At 55.5% G+C, this 20,499-nt stretch overlaps 2 protein-coding genes across 2 annotated transcripts in view; one reads left to right on the top strand and one right to left on the bottom strand.

Annotated features, from left to right (window-relative positions):
* LOC119696487 overlaps positions 1 to 20,499 on the bottom strand; it is a 1,710,157-nt gene that overhangs the window by 1,302,699 nt on the left and 386,959 nt on the right.
* LOC119696488 overlaps positions 1 to 20,499 on the top strand; it is a 1,499,846-nt gene that overhangs the window by 1,275,279 nt on the left and 204,068 nt on the right. Inside the window, 1 exon segment of the mRNA XM_038126216.1 lies at positions 10,598 to 11,353. Coding sequence (XP_037982144.1) covers positions 10,598 to 11,353 — 756 coding nt within the window.

A 20,499-nucleotide genomic window follows, 5' to 3' on the forward strand; every position in this document is an offset into this window, starting at 1 on the left:
GGACTGGGATCATCTGGGGAGTGACTGGGACTATAGCAGGGGCAACTGGGTTCAACTGGGACCATACTGGGAGGGTCTGTAACCATAGTGGAGTGATGGAACCACACTGGGAACAGCTGGGCCCTTGCTGGGAGCAACTGGGATCACAGTGGGGGTGACTGGAATCATGCTGGCAATGACTGGGAGTGGTTATGAGCAACTGCAATTGTGCTGAAAGCAACTGGGAAGAAGTGGGAATAACTGGGAACAAGCTGGAAGCAACTGGGATAAACTGGGAGTCACTGGGATCACACTGGAGGCTACTGGGTTCATGCTGGCAATGACGGAGCAACTGGGATCATACTGGGAGTGGCTACAATCATACTGGGATTACAGTGGTGTGACTGGACCCTGACTGGGGGTTACTGGGAGCTACCAGGGAGCTACCAGGCCCATGCTGGGAGCACCCTGGGGACATCTTTAGAGGAACTGGGAGCAACTGGGGGCAAGTGAACCATGCTGAGATAACTGGGAGTGCCTGGCAATGACTGCAAGAATGTTCAGGGCAACTGGGATGTACTGGGAGTGTCTGAGACCATACAGGTGGTGACTGGGATCAGACTGGGAGCGACGGGGAATGTGCTGGGGGAACTGGGAACATGCTGAGGGCAAGTTGGAGACTGGGGACCTACAGGGAGAGACTGGCATCATACTGGGAGTGACTAGGAATATGCAAGGGGAGAATTGGGAGAACTGGGAACACATGGGATCAAAGCGGGAGGAACTGGGAGCAACTGGGACTTTGCTGGGAGCAAACTGCATCATCATAGGGAATGACTGGGAGGGACTGGGCTCATCTTGGGTGTGCCGAGGAAACTGGGGCACACGGGGGGGCCAACTGGGCTTATACTGGGAGCAGCCACTCCCAGCCCTGGGACCCTCCAAAAACACCTCCCGGGGAGCCCCCGTGTCCCCCCGAGGGCCATCTGCGGCTCGGCTTTGCAGCCCTGCCAGCTCCAAACATCCCCCCCAAAAAACCCCAAAGCCAGGCACCCCCCGGCAGATTTGGGCCCAGCTCCCCCTCCCCGGGCACCTGCGGCACGGGGGGCGATGCTCCCGGGGCTGCGGCCACTTCAGGCAGCGCCAGAGGCACCAGATTCCTTCTGTCCCCTTCTCCTGCTCTTCCTGCTGCCGCTCGGCCTCTTCCTCCCTCCCTCCTCCTCCTCCCCGTTCCCCAAGGCCCAACCCTGAGGGGAAAGGGGGCAAGGAAAGGGCGGGAACCGTGAGGGGAAAGGGCCGGGGCCAAGGGGACGCGCGGCTCCAAAAGGGCCCGGTTTGGCTCTAAATCACCCAAAAGGGCCTCAAATGCAGCTGAAATTAGCCAGCTGAGGCTGAAAACCAGCCAAAGAGGATTTAAATTATCCAAAGGGGTCTAAAATCCAACCAAAGGGGCCTAGAATTGCCCAAACTGGTTTACACCTCCCTCACAATGGCCTAAAATTACCCTTAAATCTCCAAAATCCGCCTAAAATCCACGCTGCACGTACCTGCTTCAGCCTCAAATCTCCCAAATGAGCCTCAAATTCATCCGGTTCTGCCAGAAATCACCTAAGTTGACCTAAAATCACGCGCACGTGCCTGAAACCAACACAAGTGGACCAAAAGTCATCCTAAACTACTTTGTTTGGTGTAAAGTTACCCAAAGAAGCAAAAAATCTACTCAAATGAGCCCAAAATCACCAAAACCAGAGACCTAAAATCACTCACCCAGGATTAAATTCACTCACATGGGTGTAAAATCATCCAAAGGGATCCCAAATCCCGCCTCAACCCCACCAGATTGGGCCGAAATTCAGCCAAAGGGGCCTCAAATGCCCCCGCACAGGCTGGGGATCCCTGGCGGCAGCTGAAGCCCAGCCTAAAGCTGCCCCGCCCGGCCCAAAACGCCCCCGAGGGGCCGAGCCTGAGGCCGAGCCCGGCAGCGGCTCCGCGCTCGCTCCGGGCCCTCCGCGCTCGCTCCGGGCAGTTTTGGCCGCGGCCCCGGACGGGCCCGGGCGGGACTGGGAGGGAGCAGGGAGGGCTCGGCAGGGCTCGGCCATTTGGGGCTCGCTTGGCCTCGGGCCATTGTGCTGGGAGTTGAGGGGCAGTCGCTGCGGGCTGTGCAGACAATGATTGCCTTTGGGGCAGCTGGGCAATTTCGGGGGGTTGTGGATTCTGGGGGGCTCTATTGGTGCTTTGAGGGGGGGTGTTTTTCTGGGAGAGTTTGGCAGTTTATTAATGTTTTTGGTTTCTTTTTTAAATTCGGGGGGTTTTACTGGGATTTTGTGGGGATTTTGTGGGAATCTCTGGGATTTTTAGGGGGGTTTTATTGGAATTTCTGGGGGATTTTGGGAGCCTTACTGGAATTTTCCAGGTGTTTAGATGGATTCTTTTGAGGTCTAGGTTGTTTGAGGAATTTTTGGGGGGTTTTTTTGTGTGGAATTTTTTGGGGTTTGTGGGTGTTGCCAGGATTTCTTTGGGTCTTGGGAGGATTTGTGGAGCTTCTGCGGGGTTTGGGGATATTTATGGGGGATTTGTGAGGTTTAATTGGGATTTTGGAGAGTTTGTTGGGATTGCAAGAGATTTTGTGGGCTTTTATTGGGATTCTAGGATGTCCTAATGGGATTCTGTGAGATTTAATTGGGATTTCATGGGTTTTATTTGACTTTTGGGGCTTTTAAGGAGATCTTGGGGCCTCTCAGCCCTTCCCCACACCCAGGTATAACCCCAAAGCCTCCCCCCAAAATTCCACTAATACCACACAAATCCCCTAAACATCCCAATGAAACCCTCCAAAACCCCAGAGAATCCCACAAAATCCCAGTGGAACTCACCAAAATTTAAAAAGAACTCCCAAAAATTTCAAGGAATCCCCCTCAAAAAAAAAAAAAAAAAAACCCCAAACAAAAACCAACCCCAATAAAATCCCTCAAAAACCAAAACGCCCCAAATTAACAAAAGTCCCCAAAATCGTGTAAACCCCCCAAAAAACCCAATAAATCTCTCCAAACACCCCAATAGTTCCCCGTAAACTCCAAACAAAATCCCCCAAAGCTCAAAAAAGCCACCCCAGAATCCCCAAAAACTCTCCCAAAATCCCCACAAAATCCAATCCCAAAAAAGCCCCCCAGAATCCCCCCACGCTCCCTGGGGCCGTCCTGGCTCAGGGGCACCGGCCGGTGGAACAGGAGCCGCTTCAGGGGGCCCTCGGAGCTTTTTGGGGAGGGGGCACCATGGGAGACCCCCAAAAACGGGGGAGGGGAAACCGCTGTTGTGCCCCCTCCCCAAAAAAAAAACCCAGACCCCGGTTCAGGGGGGGCCTGGGACCCTCCGGGACCCCCAAATCTCCCCCAGGACCCCTCCAGGAACCCCAAACCCTCCAGACTCCACCTAAGGTTGGCCCAGGACCACCCTGGCCCCCCAAACCCCCCCCCCAATTACCCTTAGACCCCCCAGTTCCCCGCAAAATTGACCCCAGACCTACTTGAGACTCCCCAAATCCCATCAGACTGCCCCAAATCCCTCTCAGACCCCTCAATCCCCCCAAACCCAATAAAATCCCCTCAGACTCCCCTAAATGCCCCCCAGATCCCCTCAGAAACCCCCTCAGTTCCTCTCGCAATCCCCCCAAAATCCCCTCAGACCACCTCAATTCCCCTCAGATGCCCTTAAACCCACCTGAGAACGCTCCAGACCCTCTCAAGCTTCCCCCAAAGCTCCCTAGAACCCCCTCACTCCCCCCCCAAACCCACCGCACACCCCCCATTCCCTGTCACAGCCCCCCAGGTTCCCCCGGCCCCACCTCAGCTCCGCCTCAGCAGCTCTGACCTCAACATCTCCCGCCTCCGCCGCGCGCGCGGGCTCCCCCAGCCAATCCCTGCGCCGCGCCCCGAACCAACCAATCACCGCGCCGCACTTCCCCAAACCACCCAATCACCGCGCGGCTCCCCTCAGCAACGCCCGCCTCCGCCGCGCCGCTGCAGCCAATCAGAGGCGAGCCGCAGGCGGCGCCCCTCGGCCGCCGGTGCCGGGCCCCCGGGGGGTCTGGGGAGGGGCCGGGGGCGCTGAGGCGGCACCGGGGGCCGGGAGGGGTCTGGAGCGGGGCTCTGGGAGGGGTCGGGGGGGTTTGGGAAGGGGTCGTAGGGAGCTCTTTGGGGTCCGGGGGGGTCCTTGGGGGGATGTGGGAGGGGTTTTGGGGGGCCTGGAGTGTCCTGGGCCGGGTTTGGGAGGGGCTGGGGGGTCCTGGAAGGGTCCTGGGGGGATCTGGGGAGGGGCCTTGGGAAGGGTCTGGGGGGGTCTCAGGGGACAGCCTGGGCTGGGCCCGATTGGGGTCTGGGGGCTCTCAGGGGGTTCTGGGGGGGCTTTGGGGGTCCTGGGCCAACCTTGGGGGGCTCTGGGGGCGTTTGGGGGTTCCTGGAGGGGTCCCGGGGGGGTCCCAGGCCCACCCTGAACCGGGGTCTGGGGGTTTCGGGGGCAGGGGGCACAACAGGGGTTCCCCCTCCCCCTTTTTTGGGGGTCCCCCATGGTGCCACCTCCCCAAAAAGCTCCGAGGGCCCCCCTGAAGCGGCTCCTGTTCCACCGGCCGGTGCCCCTGAGCCAGGACGGCCCCAGGGAGCGTGGGGGGAGTCTGGGGGGATTTCTTTGGGATTGGATTTTGTGGGGATTTTGGGAGAGTTTTGGGGATTCTGGGGTGGCTTTTTTGGGTTTTGGGGGATTTTGTTGTTTAGGGTGGAATTATTTGGTTTTTAGGGAGAATTACTGGGTTTTGGGGGGGTTTGGTGGATTTGGGGAATTTTGGATTTTGAGGGATTTTATTGGAATTTTGCAGGGGGTTTCGTTTTTTCGGGGGATTCATTGAAATTTTTGGGAGTTTTTTAATTTCAGTGGGTTTCACTGGTATTTTGTGGGATTCTCTGGGCTTTTGGAGTATCTTACTGTAATTTTTAGAGTCTTTTTGGGGTTTTAGTGGAATTTTGGGGGGAGGCTTTGGGGTTATACCTGGGTGTAGGGAAGGGCTGAGAGGCCCCAAGATCTCCTTAAAAGCCCCAAAAGTCAAATAAAACCCATGAAATCCCAATTAAATCTCACAGAATCCCATTAGGACATCCTAGAATCCCAATAAAAGCCCACAAAATCTCTTGCAATCCCAACAAACTCTCCAAAATCCCAATTAAACCTCACAAATCCCCCATAAATGTCCCCAAACCCTCCAGAAGCTCCACAAATCCTCCCAAGACCCAAAGAAATCCGGGCAACACCCACAAACCCCAAAAAATTCCACACAAAAAAAACCCCCAAAAATTCCTCAAACAACCTAGACCTCAAAAGAATCCATCTAAACACCTGGAAAATTCCAGTAAGGCTCCCAAAATCCCCCAGAAATTCCAATAAAACCCCCCTAAAAATTCCAGAGATTCCCACAAAATCCCCACAAAATCCCAGTAAAACCCCCCGAATTTAAAAAAGAAACCAAAAACATTAATAAAACGCCAAACTCTCCCAGAAAAAACACCCCCCCTCAAAGCACCAATAGAGCCCCCCAGAATCCACAACCCCCCGAAATTGCCCAGCTGCCCCAAAGGCAATCATTGTGTGCACAGCCCGCAGCGACTGCCCCTCAACTCCCAGCACAATGGCCCGAGGCCAAGCGAGCCCCAAATGGCCGAGCCCTGCCGAGCCCTCCCTGCTCCCTCCCAGTCCCGCCCGGGCCCGTCCGGGGCCGCGGCCAAAACTGCCCGGAGCGAGCGCGGAGGGCCCGGAGCGAGCGCGGAGCCGCTGCCGGGCTCGGCCTCAGGCTCGGCCCCTCGGGGGCATTTTGGGCCGGGCGGGGCAGCTTTAGGCTGGGCTTCAGCTCCCGCCAGGGATCCCCAGCCTGTGCGGGGGCATTTGAGGCCCCTGTGGCTGAATCTCGGCCCAATCTGGTGGGGTTGAGGCGGGATTTGGGATCCCTTTGGATGATATTACACCCATGTGGGTGAATTTATTCCTGGCTGAGTGATGTTAGGTCTCTGGTTTTGGTGATTTTGGGCTCATTTGAGTAGTTTTTTTGGTTCTTTGGGAGACTTTACACCAAACAAAGTAGTTTAGGTTGACTTTAGGTCCTCTTGTGTTGGTTTCAGGCACGTGTGGGTGATTTTAGGTCAACTTTGGTGATTTCTGGCAGAACCAGATGAATTTGAGGCTCATTCGGGGGATTTGAGGCTGAAGCAGGTACGTGCAGCGTGGATTTTAGGCGGATTTTGGAGATTTAAGGGTGATTTTAGGCCATTTTGAGGGAGGTGTAAACCAGTTTGGGCAATTCTAGGCCCCTTTGGTTGGATTTTCGACCCCTTGGATAATTTAAATCCTCTTTGGCTGACTTTAGGCCACAGCTGGCTAATTTCAGCTGCATTTGAGGCCCTTTTGGGTGATTTCAAGCCAAACCGGGCCCTTTTGGAGCCGCGCGTCCCCTTGGCCCCCGGCCCTTTCCCCTCACGGTTCCCGCCCTTTCCTTGCCCCCTTTCCCCTCAGGGTTGGGCCTTGGGGAACGAGGAGGAGGAGGAGGGAGGGAGGAAGAGGCTGAGCGGCAGCAGGAAGAGCAGGAGAAGGGGACAGAAGGAATCTGGTGCCTCTGGCGCTGCCTGAAGTGGCCGCAGCCCCGGGAGCATCGCCCCCCGTGCCGCAGGTGCCCGGGCAGGGGGAGCTGGGCCCAAATCTGCCGGGGGGTGCCTGGCTTTGGGGTTTTTTGGGGGGATGTTTGGAGCTGGCAGGGCTGCAAAGCCGAGCCGCAGATGGCCCTCGGGGGGACACGGGGGGTCCCCGGGAGGTGTTTTTGGGGTGTCCTGGGGCCGGGAGTGGCTGCTTCCAGTATGAGCCCAGTTGGCCCCCCCGTGTGCCCCAGTTTCTTCGGCACACCCAAGATGAGCCCAGTCCCTCCCAGTCATTCCCAGTGATGATGCCATTTGCTCCCAGCAAGGTCCCAGTTGCTCCCACTTCCTCCCGCTTTGATCCCATGTGTTCCCAGTTCTCCCAATTCTCCCCTAACATAGTCCTTGTCACTCCCAGTATGATCCCAGTCTCTCCCAGCTGGTCCCCAGTCACTCCCACTTGCCCACAGCGTGTTCTTGGTTCCACCAGCACATTCCCAGTCACTCCCAGTCTGGTCCCCGTCACCACCCGTATGGTCTCAGACACTCCCAGTTTTTCCCAGTTGCCTCCAGCATGATCCCAGTTTCTCCACTTGTGGTCTCAGTCCTCTCAACATGGTTCCAGTACCTCCAAGTTTATCCCAGTTGATCCCAATGTGTTCACATTTTCCTTCCAGCATGGGCCCAGTAGTTCCCAGTAACCCCCAGTCAGGTTCCTTTCACATCCACTGTAATCCCAGTATGATTGCAGCCACTCCAGTATGATCCCAGTCACTTGCAGTCTAATCCCAGTTGCTCCCAGAACCTCACAGTCTGATCCCAGTGCCCCCAGTTCTATCCCAGTTGCTCCCAGCATGGGCCCAGCTGTTCCCAGTGTGGTTCCATCACTCCACTGTGGTTACAGACCCTCCCAGTATGGTCCCAGTTGAACCCAGTTGCCCCTGCTATAGTCCCAGTCCCTCCCAGCATGGTCCCACTCACTCCCAGTTGCCCCCAGGGTGGTCCCAGTTCTCCCCAGCATGGTCCCAGATGATCCCAGTGTGGTTCCAGTCCCCCCAGGATGGTCACAGACACTCCCAGTATATCCCAGTTGCCCCCAGCAGGTCTGCAGTCATTTCCAGGCACTGCCAGTGGCCCCAGTAAGGTGTCAGTTATCCCAGTGTGATCCCCCAGTCATGCCCAGAATATCCCAGTTGCCGCCAGCATGCATCCAGTCCTTCCCAGTTGCTCCAGTTTGCTTGCAGCATGATCCCAGTTTCTCTCAGCTGATCCCAGTAGCCCAAAGTGGGATCCCAGTCGCTTGGTTTCAACCCCAGGATGATCCCAGGAAGCTCCAGTTTGATCCCAGTCACATGCCAGCCCTCCCAGTGTGGTCCCAGTATAATGCCAGTTGCTTCCAGTCTCTCCCAGTGTGGTCCCAGCTGCCTCCAGCATGGTTCCAGTTGCTTCCTGGATCAAGCCAGTCAGTCCCAGTCTGATGCCATTTGCTCCCAGTGTGCTCCCAGTTGCTCCCAGTCAGGCCCAGTGTGGGGGATGATGTGCAGGGTGTGTTCCCAGTCACTCTCAGATCCTTCCAGTGTCAGTCCAGTCCCTCCCAGTGTGATCCAAATGTGAGCCCAGTGTGCTCCCAGTCGCTGCCAGTATGAACCAGTTGTGCTCCACATGGTTCCAGTTGCTCTCTTGCACCCTCACTGTCGTTTCTGTCACTCCCAGTGTAGCCCAGTTCCCTGCAGCATGTTCCCAGTCAGTCCCAGTTTGTCCCAGTAGGATCCCATTTGCTGCCAAGCACTCCCAGTCAGCCTCAGTGTAGTGGCACTGACTGCCAGGATGATCCCAGTCAGCTCCAGCATGATCCCAGTTGATCCCAGTATAAGCCCAGTTGTTTCCAGTCACCCCCAGCATGCAGCCAGTCACTCCCAGTCACTCCCAGTTGCTCCTGGCATGATCCCAGTTGCTCACAGCTGCTCCCGGTTACTCTCAGCATAATCCCAGTCACTCCCAGTATATCCCATTTGCCCCTCCCATGGTCTCAATTGCCCCCATAGGCTCCTGCTCACTCTCAATATGATCCCAGTCTGATGTCAGCACAAACCCAGTCCAGTCCCAGTCACTCCCAGTATGATCCCAGTTTGATGTCAGCACAAACCCAGTCCAGTCCCAGTCACTCCCAGTATGATCCCAGTTTGATGTCAGCACAAACCCAGTCCAGTCCCAGTCACTCCCATTATGATCCCAGTGTGATCCCAGTGCAGCCCAGTCCCTCGCAGTGCTGCCAGTGCTGGGGTCCCCCAGCCCTCTGTGCGTTCCCCGCTGCCGGAGGTGCCGAGAGGAGCCCCAAGGGCTGGCAGTGCCCGGGCAGGGTCCCCAGGCTGGCCCAGTTTGGATGTGCAGCCCCCAGTTTTCCCAGTTTGCCTCTCCTCTTGGCCGGGCCGGGTTCCCCCGCCCGCAGCGGCTGCGAGCAGCCGAGAGCCCCGCGCTGCCCGTGCCGAGCTGTGCCGGCTCCATCGCCGCTCCTGGCGCGGCTGCGAGGGCTCCGGGAACGGGGCAGCGAGGGTGTGGCTGCTGCTGGGGAGGAGGAGGAGGAGGGAGGGAAGGGGAGGGATGAAGGAGGAGAAGGAGGTGGGGTTAGGGAGGAGGACAAGGAGAAGGGATGCAAGGGGAGGGAGAGAAGAAGGAGGTCGGGATAAGACAGAGGAGGCGGAGGAGGGGGGACGGAAGAGGAAGAGTGGGAGGAAGAGGAGGGGCAAAGGCGGATCAAAGAAAGCAGAAGGAACCACGCGGTTGAGCCCTCCCTGAATTCGCAGCCCCCAGCTGTGGGATCATCGCCCCCCATCGCGCAGGTGAGCGGGCAGGGGGAGCTCGGCCCAGATATCGCGGGGGCCCCTGGGTTGGGTTTTTGGGGGATGTTTGGAGAATGCAGCAGTCCAAGGCTGAGCGGGAAAGGCCCCTTGGGGGGACATTGGGGGGTGCCGGTGGCGGCTGCCGGCAGAGGCAGCCTGGAGGAGCAGAGCCCTGTGTCCGCCAGGAGCCCAAAGTGGGGAGCCCAGAGAGGGGGGAGCGGCGCCATTGGCGGGAGCCTCAAGAGCCCGGAGAGGGGCAGGGGGGACTCCTTGGAGCCCCTGCAGCCCAAAGCAGAGAGTGAGGGGAGAAGGGAGCCCAAAAGGGAGCCCAGAAAGCCCCGGCATCCCTGCATGGGGAGAGCGGAGAGGGGGGAGCTTTTGGGATTGCTGGGACTGCCAGCAGCCTGGGCAGGGCGGGCACCCAGGAGAAGGGGGACCCCCAATGCAAGTGTGACCCCAGCAGCTGGGACAGGGGGAACCCCCGAACACCAGAGGGGAGGGAGCAGGGACGGGGAAGTCCTGGGAGGCTTTTCCAGGGCTGAATCTTGGTGTTTAATAAAAATCTTGGGAGGTTTTATTGGCCCCACATGCCTCGTGATCTCTAGAGCTGGACTTGGGCAGGGGGACCTTCAAACTCAGTGTGCTCATCCCTTGTTTTCCCCAAACCAGGATTTCCCATTGCCAAGCCCTGGGAGGCTGTGAGGAAGAGGAAGATGCCCCGGGACACGCAGGCAGGTGAGGAGGAAGTCAGTGCCCCTTTGCCCCTGTGTCCTGCTCCATCTCCCAGCCCAGCACGGCCCCGGCTGCAGCACAGCCCCTGTGCCGGGGACGCCCTGGGGCATCTCCTTGCCCTTGCCTGTGGCCCGGAGGCAAATGCCATCCTCTGCTTGTCCTTCCTCCCCCAGAGCAGGAGCTGAGGCTGGAGAGCAGGGAGGCCATATCCCCGGGGCAGAAGCTCGTGGCAGAGGCGGTTTGGAGCGGCTCCACGGTGCAGGAAGCCAACGGGGAGGAAAAGGCCCGGAGATGCCGCACGAGGAGGGGCTGCAAAGGCAGATGGCAGCGATCTGAGGTGGAAAGACCCAGCCTGGGCCGGGAAGGCGGCCGGAGATGGAGCCAGAGCTCGGAGCTGGTGCTCCATGAGCAGCCCCATGATGGGGAGAAGCCCCACACGTGCTGGGAGTGTGGGAAGAGCTTCAGGTGGAACTCCGAGCTGATCCTGCACCAGAGGATCCACACTGGGGAGAGGCCCTACGAGTGTGATCAGTGCAGGAAGAGGTTTCCCACCAGCTCTGGTCTAGTCAGGCACCAGCGCACGCACACAGAGGAGAGGCCCTTCCGCTGCCCCGACTGCGGGCAGGGCTTCAGGCACAACGCCCATCTTGTCGTGCACCGGCGCATCCACACTGGGGAGAGGCCCCACGAGTGTGAGGAGTGTGGGAAGAGCTTCAGCCAGAGCTCCACCCTGATCCTGCACCAGAGGACCCACACTGGGGAACAGCCCTATAAGTGTGGCGAATGTGGGAAGAGCTTCAGCCAGTGTTCTACCCTGATCCAGCATCAGAGGACCCACACTGGGGAGAGGCCCTACGAGTGTGATCAGTGCAGGAAGAGGTTTCGGATCAGCTCCCATCTCTTCCAGCACTATCGCATTCACTCAGAGGAGAGGCCCTTCTGCTGCCCCGACTGCGGGAAGGGATTCAGGCGCAACTGCAACCTCATCAGGCACCGGCGCATCCACACCGGGGAGAGGCCCTACGAGTGTCCCCAGTGTGGGAAGAGCTTCTCCAGGAGCTCTCACTTGACCCGACACCAACAGAGGCACCGGTAGGGGAAGCCCTGCGAGTGCCCCGAGTGCGGGAAGAGCTTCGTGCGCTGCTCCAGCTCCATCCCCCACTGGAGGAGCCACGCTGGGCACAGCCCTGGTGACCCGCATTCCCTGTGATCCATGCTGGAAACACACCTGCCTGCTTCTCCTCTTGGTTTGGCCTTAATTTGTTTCTCTTCTCCATCTCTTTGCCCTCCAAAAGCCAAGAGGGATCCATCTGTCACCTCAAAACCACTCAATCCCACTGAAAACAACTGAATTTTAACCCATGAAGGCTCAGTCCCACCTCAAGTTGCTTCTTCCCTCCTCAAAAAACCTCAATCCCACACCAAACTCAGTCCCTTCCACAGCCACCAGGGTGGGATGGGGTTGGGAGGGGATTGGGAGCAGTGGGATCCCAGTTTGGAGCAGGGGTGGGGATTGTGTGGGGCTGGCTGGGTGGGATGGGTTTGACAGCAAATAAAACTTTGAGAGTTTCTGATTTCTGTCCCGTTCATTCTCAGTCAGCTCTGTTTGCAGAGTGCCGCCTTCTCAGCTGATGAAATTCCTATAAAATCCCATTTTTTAAATCATCCAACCCAAACAATCCAAAAACCAATATCCAAATAAAACCACACACCCACTTTTTTTTTAATAATTTTTAATTTTTTAGAGTACTCAAGGTTGTTGGTAAAGCTTAGTGGTTTGGTTAAAATATATGACCAATTATAGTGGTGTTTGGTTTTGTGTTTAGTGTATTTGTGATATGAATTATTTTACTAGCGTGTGTTAAATTGTATGTTTGGTTTTTTTAATATTTTTTCCAAAGTATATTGGTTATTGAGTTAAAACTTTCAAAGGGTATTTCCTGTTATATAATTTGTTTCTTTACATGTATTGGTAATGTTACAGTAATAGTTGTTGTTTTGGCTTGAATCATTATTGGAGCATTGTAAGGAAGAGTTGAAATTATTCTATTTCATTTTTATTCTAGTTTTTTTCATTCTAAGTATAATTTATTTAATTAAAATGTTATTGTAATTTGTTGAGAGGATAGGAAGGAAGTTCAAGGGCTGGGAACTGGAATTCCAGACCCTGGGAGTGTGTGCAGGACTACCCAGAGTGGGATCAAACATGGGCTGGGATCAAACATGGGCTGGGATCAAACGGGCTGGGGGCACATGGGATGGGACCGAACAGATCAGGACGGCACAGACTGGGATAAACTGGGCTGGGATTGTATGGACTGGGATGGCACAGCCTGGAATCAGTGGGACTGAGAAAAAGCATTGGCTGCCGTTGGCTCCTTTGGCTCCCATCCACGGTGGTTTATTTGCCCAATTATCCAATCAAAAATAAACCAAACAAAATTAAATGTAACAGCAATTTTCATTAAGTAGTTTAGTATATATAAAATTGAATACACTCAAAATATTGACAATATGATGTGGTTAAAATTAGGGATAATTTGGTTCTGATAATAGCGCAGAAGCACACAAAACAAAACAACAAGAACCGCGCAGGGTACGAAGCGCGGGGCTTTTGGACCCCCGCCACCTCACCTACGAGCCTGCCGAGCCAAAATCCCCCTTTTCATGCGCTATGTCATCACCATCTCCTCCCATTTTCCATGTGTCACATCTGTGTCACCACCCTCATCATCACCTTTACCACGCAAGCTCCACCATCCTTTTAGGGGGTCGCACACTCTTTGGGGGTCGTCTTGGAGGAAGGGCTCTCTTCTTCCTCGTGTCCTTCATTTCCCCTTTTGGGGTACACACACGCACCAAGTATAAGCCAAAGCTGGTATAATATAAGCCAATATTATGTTCCAATGTTAAAGCAATAAATCTCATATAATTAACATTTTCCTAGTGTCCAACCCAATTCTCCTCTCTTCCAGATAAATTTAGTAATAGTTATCTCTTGCTTCTTCCTGCTCTGAACATCTGCAGGAAAAGGGGGGACCCCTCCTCCCCCTTCCTTTCTTGGCATTTACCTTTGAACTGTTTTATTATTTCCAAATATGTATTACTGTATCAATATTGATTACTGTTTCAATTTTGTCAGCAGCAATCACACCTATTTTTCACATTGCTAAATACGTACCGATTTTTTATATAAATATAAAATTAGGTAATAAAACTGAAACAACTATTTTTACAAATAAGAAATAAATACAATAAATATATTTCATTAAAATACTAAAAATAAATAATAAAATACATTAATTTTTTTGATATTTTGTGATGTAAGTCCCAGGTGGATGATGTCAGACATGGTGAGGCTGGGGATGAGGAGCAGGTTGTCCAAACAGGGTCAGCCTGCAAGGGTCTCATTCTTCTCTGTGCCCAGACCTCCTAAGGAGGCATTCAGCATCAAGATCACTTGGGAAAGCTTCAGTTACCTTTTCTCTGAACTGAAAAATTAAAAAAAATACTCCTGTGATTAAAAAGGTAAAAATCATGAGGTGCACTTTGAAATCTTCCTCCTGAACAGAACTCCAAACTGACTCCAATCACCGCACAAGCCCTGGAGCCTTGAAGACAGTGGAAGGGAGACAAAGAGCCCCCGAGGGCTTTCTGTATTTTCATGGTCCCCACGGTGGATTTGGGGCTGAGTCCAGGAGCCTCAGGCACTGAGAGAAGGCTGAAGAAGCTGCTCAAGGAGTCAGCAGCAGAACTCCAAGGCCCTTGGAGCACCCCTGGGCCCCAGGGAGGGCAGGGAGTGCCAAAGGCTCCCCAGGGACTGGTGGGAGCAGATCCTCGAGGCCAGGACTGCAGGGAGCCCAAGGCTCTGAGCGGGGAACTGCAAAGCTGAGCAGGGCCTGGGCTGGCTGGGGGAAGCTGAAAGGCCAAGCCCTGAGCCCAGCCTGGGCCAGCAGGGCCTGTCCCTCACGGGGGGCTCGGGGCTGCTCGTGGGGCAGGGGATGTGAGGGGCAGCAAGGACAAATGTCACAAACCTGTGTGACACTGCAGATCCTCATGGACCCCAGGGGCCAGTGTGACACTGTGGAAGTTGTGGAACCAAGGGATCATTGTGGCACTGTTGGGCCCATGGAACCCAGGGGCCAGTGTGGCACTGTGGAAGTTGTGGAACCAAGGGATCATTGTGGCACTGTTGGGCCCATGGAACCCAGGGGCCAGTGTGGCACTGTGGAAGTTGTGGAACCAAGGGATCATTGTGGCACTGTTGGGCCCATGGAACCCAGGGGCCAGTGTGACACTGTGGAAGTTGTGGAACCAAGGGATCATTGTGGCACTGTTGGGCCCATGCAACCCAGGGGCCAGTGTGGCACTGTGGGGCCTCATGGACACAAGAGGCCATTGTGAGCCTGTGGGGCTGTAACACCCCTGAACACTGAAATGCTGGGGGCAACCAAAGGTTCCTTGACTTGAGTGTGGTGCACAGGAGAAACACCAACCAGGTATTCTCAACATGGACAGATGCAAAGAATATTCTTGGTAGGAAGGGACCCACGAGGATCATCAAGTCCAGCTCTTGAGTGAATGGCCCACACAGGGACTGAACCCACAGCCTCGGTGACATCAGCACCATGCTCTCACCAACTGAGCTAAGAGGTCAAAATGACACAAGATTTTACGGGCAAAATATAGACAATCAAGGAACTTTAGCAATAGGATTTAATACAACATCCACTTGTATGGAGGCCCAGGGGCCTGCAATTCATGTTTCAATCCCCCAGCCATGGAGGGCTAGCATGAAGTGAAACCACAAACCCCAGAGTGAGGGTGAAAAAGATGCCTCTCCCATAGGTCTTTGCAAACACTTGTAGATTTCTGTAAGGTAATGACAGTCCAGTGGCCCCGTGGCCTGATTACCCGAGTTGAGCCTTTATCTCCCATATCCGGTTAACCCCTGGAATGTTCTCTTCTCCCCATGCTCCCATTGGCCCCATTTTGGTGCATTCCCCCGCCCCTGTTGCCCTGTTGGTTGACCCTGCCCTTATTCCTGCCTCTGCACCATTTTCTCCTGTATCCATTGGGCTCTGCCCTTCGGCTCACTGTTGTCTTCGTCCCTGAACCCTCTTCAGCACCGTACCCCACTCCTGTCTCTCCATAAACCCAGCTGCTGGAGATCACATGAAGACCCATCCCTGCCTCTTCCTGTCAGCATCATTTTTAGTAGCAGGCTCCGGGCTTGGAAACGCAGGACACTCCAGGAACAGTGGCAGCTCCTGTGCTGCTACACACTTCAACAGAAAATACTTTCCATGGCATTAACTTCATTAACACAGCCCATCTAACCTGGAAACCTTTAAACCCTTAAGATGTGAAGTTACCCAAAAGTGCTCCAGGTAAAAAGGATTTAAAGGTGAAGAAAGAAAGAGAGACAGGAAGACAGAAGAGATACAGAAAGACACAGGTTTGGCTGTAACTGCCAGGGGTGCAGCGCAGGCGAGCCACAAACCCCAAACCAAGGCAGGGCCCAGGCCACGGGCTGAGCGCGGCTCCGCCCGGGACTCTATGGGCCCGCCCCTTGGGCAGGACTGCTGGCTGCTTGGCCAATCAGAGTCAGGGCTGGTACCAACCCTGGTGTGTGATTGGTTTGAAGATTGCCCAATCAGACCCGGGTTAACCTGCCCATGGGGTGGGATTGATTGGCCAATCAGAGCCGGGTTAGCACCGCCCCTGCAGTGTGATTGACAGCTCTGCCAATCAGAGCTGGGTTAGCACCGCCCCTGCACTGTGATTGACAGCTCTGCCAATCAGAGATGGGTTAGCACCGCCCCTGCAGTGTGATTGACAGCTCTGCCAATCAGAGATGGTTAGCACCGCCCCTGCAGTGTGATTGACAGCGCTGCCAATCAGAGATGGTTAGCACCGCCCCTGCAGTGTGATTGACAGCTCTGCCAATCAGAGATGGTTAGCACCGCCCCTGCAGTGTGATTGACAGCTCTGCCAGGCCAGGGCCGGGGGCGGGGCTCTGCCCACCACAAACCAAGGCCTGATGCACCCCGGCCCCACACGGGCATGGCGAGCATCCCAAGGTGTCTGGGGACATGGATCTCATCCGGCCTCTGACAGCCACCACAGTGACACTGGGAACCTCATGGAGCCATGGGCCAGTTGTGACAATGCGGGTCCAGGGACACCACGGTGACACTGGGAACCTCATGGAGCCATGGGTCAGTTGTGACAATGCAGGTCCAAGGACACCACGGTGACACTGGGAACCTCACGGAACCAAGGGGCCATTGTGACACTGTGGTTCCTCATGGAATCAAGGAGACCATTGTGACACACAGAGGCCCCAAGGAACCAAGGGTCCATGGTGACCCTGAGGAGCCCGTTGTGTCACGGAGGAGCCATTGTGACACAGCGAGGGCACATGGAGCCAAGGGGCCATTGTGACACATCAGGGCTTTGTGGAACCATGAAGCCATGGTGACATTGCAAGGCTTCATAGAAGCACAGAGCCATTGTGACAGTACAGAAGCAAGGGGAACATTGTGACACTCCAGGGCCTCATGGAACCAAGGAGACCATTGGGGCACCATGGGGCTCCACAAATCCAAGGGAGCATGGAACAGGTCTGTCTGTCTGGACCTCCTGGGGCCCAGGAGTGTTCTGGCTGACCTTGGCATGTCGAGGGCTGCTTCTCATTGGCCCCTGAAGCACTGGGGCTCTGGGCTCTCCTTCCTATGGGAGAGAACTGTCCTGCTCCTCCAGGGGCCCATGGCCAGAACTGGGATTCCTTCTCCAAATTTCCTAATAGGCAAAGATTGTTCCCAGACAAAAGCTGTCAGGACTGACAAGTCTGGCTGGCCTTGGCTTCCTGAGTGTTGTATTGTGTTCTGTAAATTCTGATAAGGTGTATGTTATAATTTGGGTTGTCCCACTTTCCCCCCTTTTCTCTGGGTTAATATGGTTCCACTCAGGTTGTCTCCTCCCGCTTGACTTCTGTCAATTTGCTGTCTCCTCCTCAGTTACCCTAGTTACACGTGTATCCCTTGCTATGTTCCTTCCCCGGTAGCCTGTCCATCACTCAGCGACCCATCCTCTCCATGCAGAAACTTCTTCCTGGGGCATCGAGTGATTGGTTCAGAGGCCAGGGCCCCTCCCCAAGTTACTTCTCATAGGTTCTCCAATGGTGTCGTTCTTCCTTTTTCCACTCCCCCCTGTTTTGCTATTGGGTGGAGGGTTGGCTCCACCCAGGTCTCCACCTGCCTTTATAAGTTGTTGTCAGCCCTTTCCCAGGGTTTTTGACACTTGGGATTCCCTGGGTTTGTCTTCCCAACAATAAACCTGGTTGCACCCACAGTTGGAGTGCGCTTCTTCTCTTCTGCCTTTGCAGCCCAAAGTCCTGGTGAGGCTCTGAGCCTTGGGCGCCCTCTCTGCAAGGCGCAGAGCGGAGAGAGAGCCCCCCTGCTGCGGCTCGCCAGCAAGAGCCAGCTGGGGCTGCCCAGATTGGACAGCCAAACCTGAGGGCTGGCCCTCAACTGCCTCTGAAACACTGGGGCTCTGGGCTTTCCTTCCTGATAAAAAGAACTCTTCTTCCTGTCCAGGCGCCCACAGCCAAAACTGAGATTCCACCTCCAAAATGCCCAATGACTGTGGCCAAAATTGGGATTCCACCTCCAAAACTCCGTACATCCAAGGATTGCTCCCAAGGGAAAGCTGCCAGGACAGATGGGTCTGGCTGTCCTTGGCATCCTGGGGGCTGCCTCTCCTCTGCTGTGCAAACACTGGGACTCGCTGCTTTCCTTGCTATGGAAAAGAACCGTCCTTCTTATCTATGCAGAAACCACCAAAATTGGGGTTCCACCTCCCAAATTCCCCATATCCAAGGGCTGCTTTCAGACAAAAGCTACCAGGACAGAGAGGTCTGGCTGGCCCAGGCCTCTGATGGCCGCCTTCCATCTGCCCCTGAAACACCACCGGTGTTCCGTGCTTTCCTTCCCATGGAAAAGAACCATCTTTCTCCTCCGGGTGTCCACGTCTGAAATTGGGATTCCAGCTCCCAAATTCCCTGAATCCAAGGATTGCTGCCAGGCAAAATCTGCCAGTACCATCAAGGCTGGCTGGCCTTGGCCTCTGGTGGCTGCCCCTGCAACACTGGGGCTGGGTTCTTTCCTTCCCATGGAGATCCCTGTGACATTGTGGGGACCTCCTGGAACCAAGGGGATCCTTGTGGCACCTCTGGAGCCCATGGAACCAAGGGGATCCTTGTGGCACCTCTGGAGCCCATGGAACCAAGGGGCCATGGTGACACAGCGGGGCTTCATGGACCCAGAGACCAGTATGGCTCTGTGGGGCCTGATGGAACCATGGAGACCATTCCCACCCTTCAGGGCCTTGAGTCACCAAGGGGCCATTATGACACCTCAGGGCCTCATGGCAGCAAGGGACCATTGGGACACTGTGGGGCCCCATGGAAGCCAGGGAAGATGGACCAGGTCTGGCTGGCTTGGCCTCCCAGGGGCCACCTGACAGGTCTGGCTGATCTTGGGATGTCAAGGGCTGCCTCTCATCAGCTCCTGGAGCACTGGGGCTCTGTGCTTTCCTTGCTATGGGAAAGAACCATCCCTCTTTTCAGATGGTCATTGCCAAAATTGTTAGTCTGCCTGAAAAATTTCCTCTATGTGAGGGTATCTCTCAGGAAAAACCTGCCAGCTCTGGCTGGCCTTGGCCTCTGGTGGTCACCTCACATCTGCCCCTGAAACAGTGGGGCTCTGTCCCTTCCTTCCTATGGAAAAGCACTGGCCTTGTTGTCCAGGGACAATGGCTAAAATTAGAATTGGCCTCCCAAATTCTGTCTATCCAAGGATTGCTCCCAGACAAAAGTAGCCAGGACAGACAGCTTGGGCTGGCCCGGTCTAATGCCGCCGGCTGGGCTACGGGGTGTACCCAGGAGCTGCACTAAAGCCGGATAGCTCAGCTCTAAGGAGAGCCAGTCTGCCCGAGCTCTAGCAGCGCCTCCAGCCTGCGCCTTAGCAAGCCTTCAGTGATATTCAGCTTTAGTGATTTTCAGCTCATGAGTGATTTCAGCTCTTGGGCTTGCTGGGCTCGGCTGGGGCATGCAGCAGGCATTGGGTAGACGTGGGAAAAGAGAGGAGAGCTCTGTATGAGGTTCCAAGAAGATGTCTTTATTGGTCTTCTTTGTAGCTCTTCCACAAAGGGTCTCGAAGGTCTCGGGGACAGCGACTCTAGTGAGCCGTGCAGGAACAGGGGTTTATATAGGGCAAAGGAAGATTGAGAATTGTCCAATGGTAAGGGTTAAAGGAAAGTGACCTATAGCCTTACAGAGAGATAAGCAAGGGTCCGAGAGCGGGAGAGAGGGGCTTCTATGGTTCAGTCGTCATGACTCAGCATTTTGCCTGTCCTAGGCCTCTGAACGCCAAGGCGGGTTTGCAAGGCCTGCGCCTGCTACACCTGTCCTCTGGCAATTTCCTTAGACTAGGGGCTGAATGTTTTCATTTGGAAACACCTTGGAGAGGGCCCAGAGATCTCCCAGGGGGTGTTTGGAGGCCTTGGGCACATGAGCACTGTATAGGGAGAAAGGAGCTCAGTGCTCAGTGGGGTGGAGGCTGAGGACAGTGGAGGAGACCCATGAGAGTGTTTAAAGAGCCATTTCAGAGATGGGGGATCCTTTGGACATAGTGGAAAACAGCCAGAGGGAGAAAGAGTTAATGCCAAGTGCCGCTGGGGAGGCCCAAACTGGGCACCAGGAGAAAGGAATTTCCCTGCCAGGGCAGGGCTGGGGTGCAACACGTCCCCAGAAGGAGCCCGGAGCAGCCCAAGGCTTTGTGTGGGCAGGCAGAGGCAGCAGGAGGCAGAGCTGTCAGCAGAGGAAGGGGCCGGCGAGGTGGGGCAGCCGGGGGGTGACGACAGCCTGCAGGGACAGAGGCCAGGGCAGGGACACCGTGGGACAGCCTGGGCTGCACAGGGCACAGGGATGGGCAGCAGCTGCAGGGCCCTGGCAGAGCCACTCCTGCAGCACTTTGGCCACGGCTGCTGGCCCTGGGCCTGAGGCCAGCAGGGGACAAGTGACCATTGCAGCCCTGGGGCCTCAGTGCCTCCTTGGCCCTGCTCAGCAGCCTGGCAGGGGCCGCCCCATGGTCCTGCCCTTGGCATTGCCCATCCCCACATGCCAGTGCCCATCCCGGGAAGAGCCCTGAGCCAGGAGGGAGGGACAGGATCTGCCTGGCCAGGGGCTGGGGCTCAGGCCTTGGCCCTTTGCATTCCTG

Source organism: Motacilla alba, unplaced genomic scaffold (genome assembly GCF_015832195.1).
Source record: "Motacilla alba alba isolate MOTALB_02 unplaced genomic scaffold, Motacilla_alba_V1.0_pri HiC_scaffold_31, whole genome shotgun sequence".
NCBI lineage: Eukaryota > Metazoa > Chordata > Aves > Passeriformes > Motacillidae > Motacilla > Motacilla alba.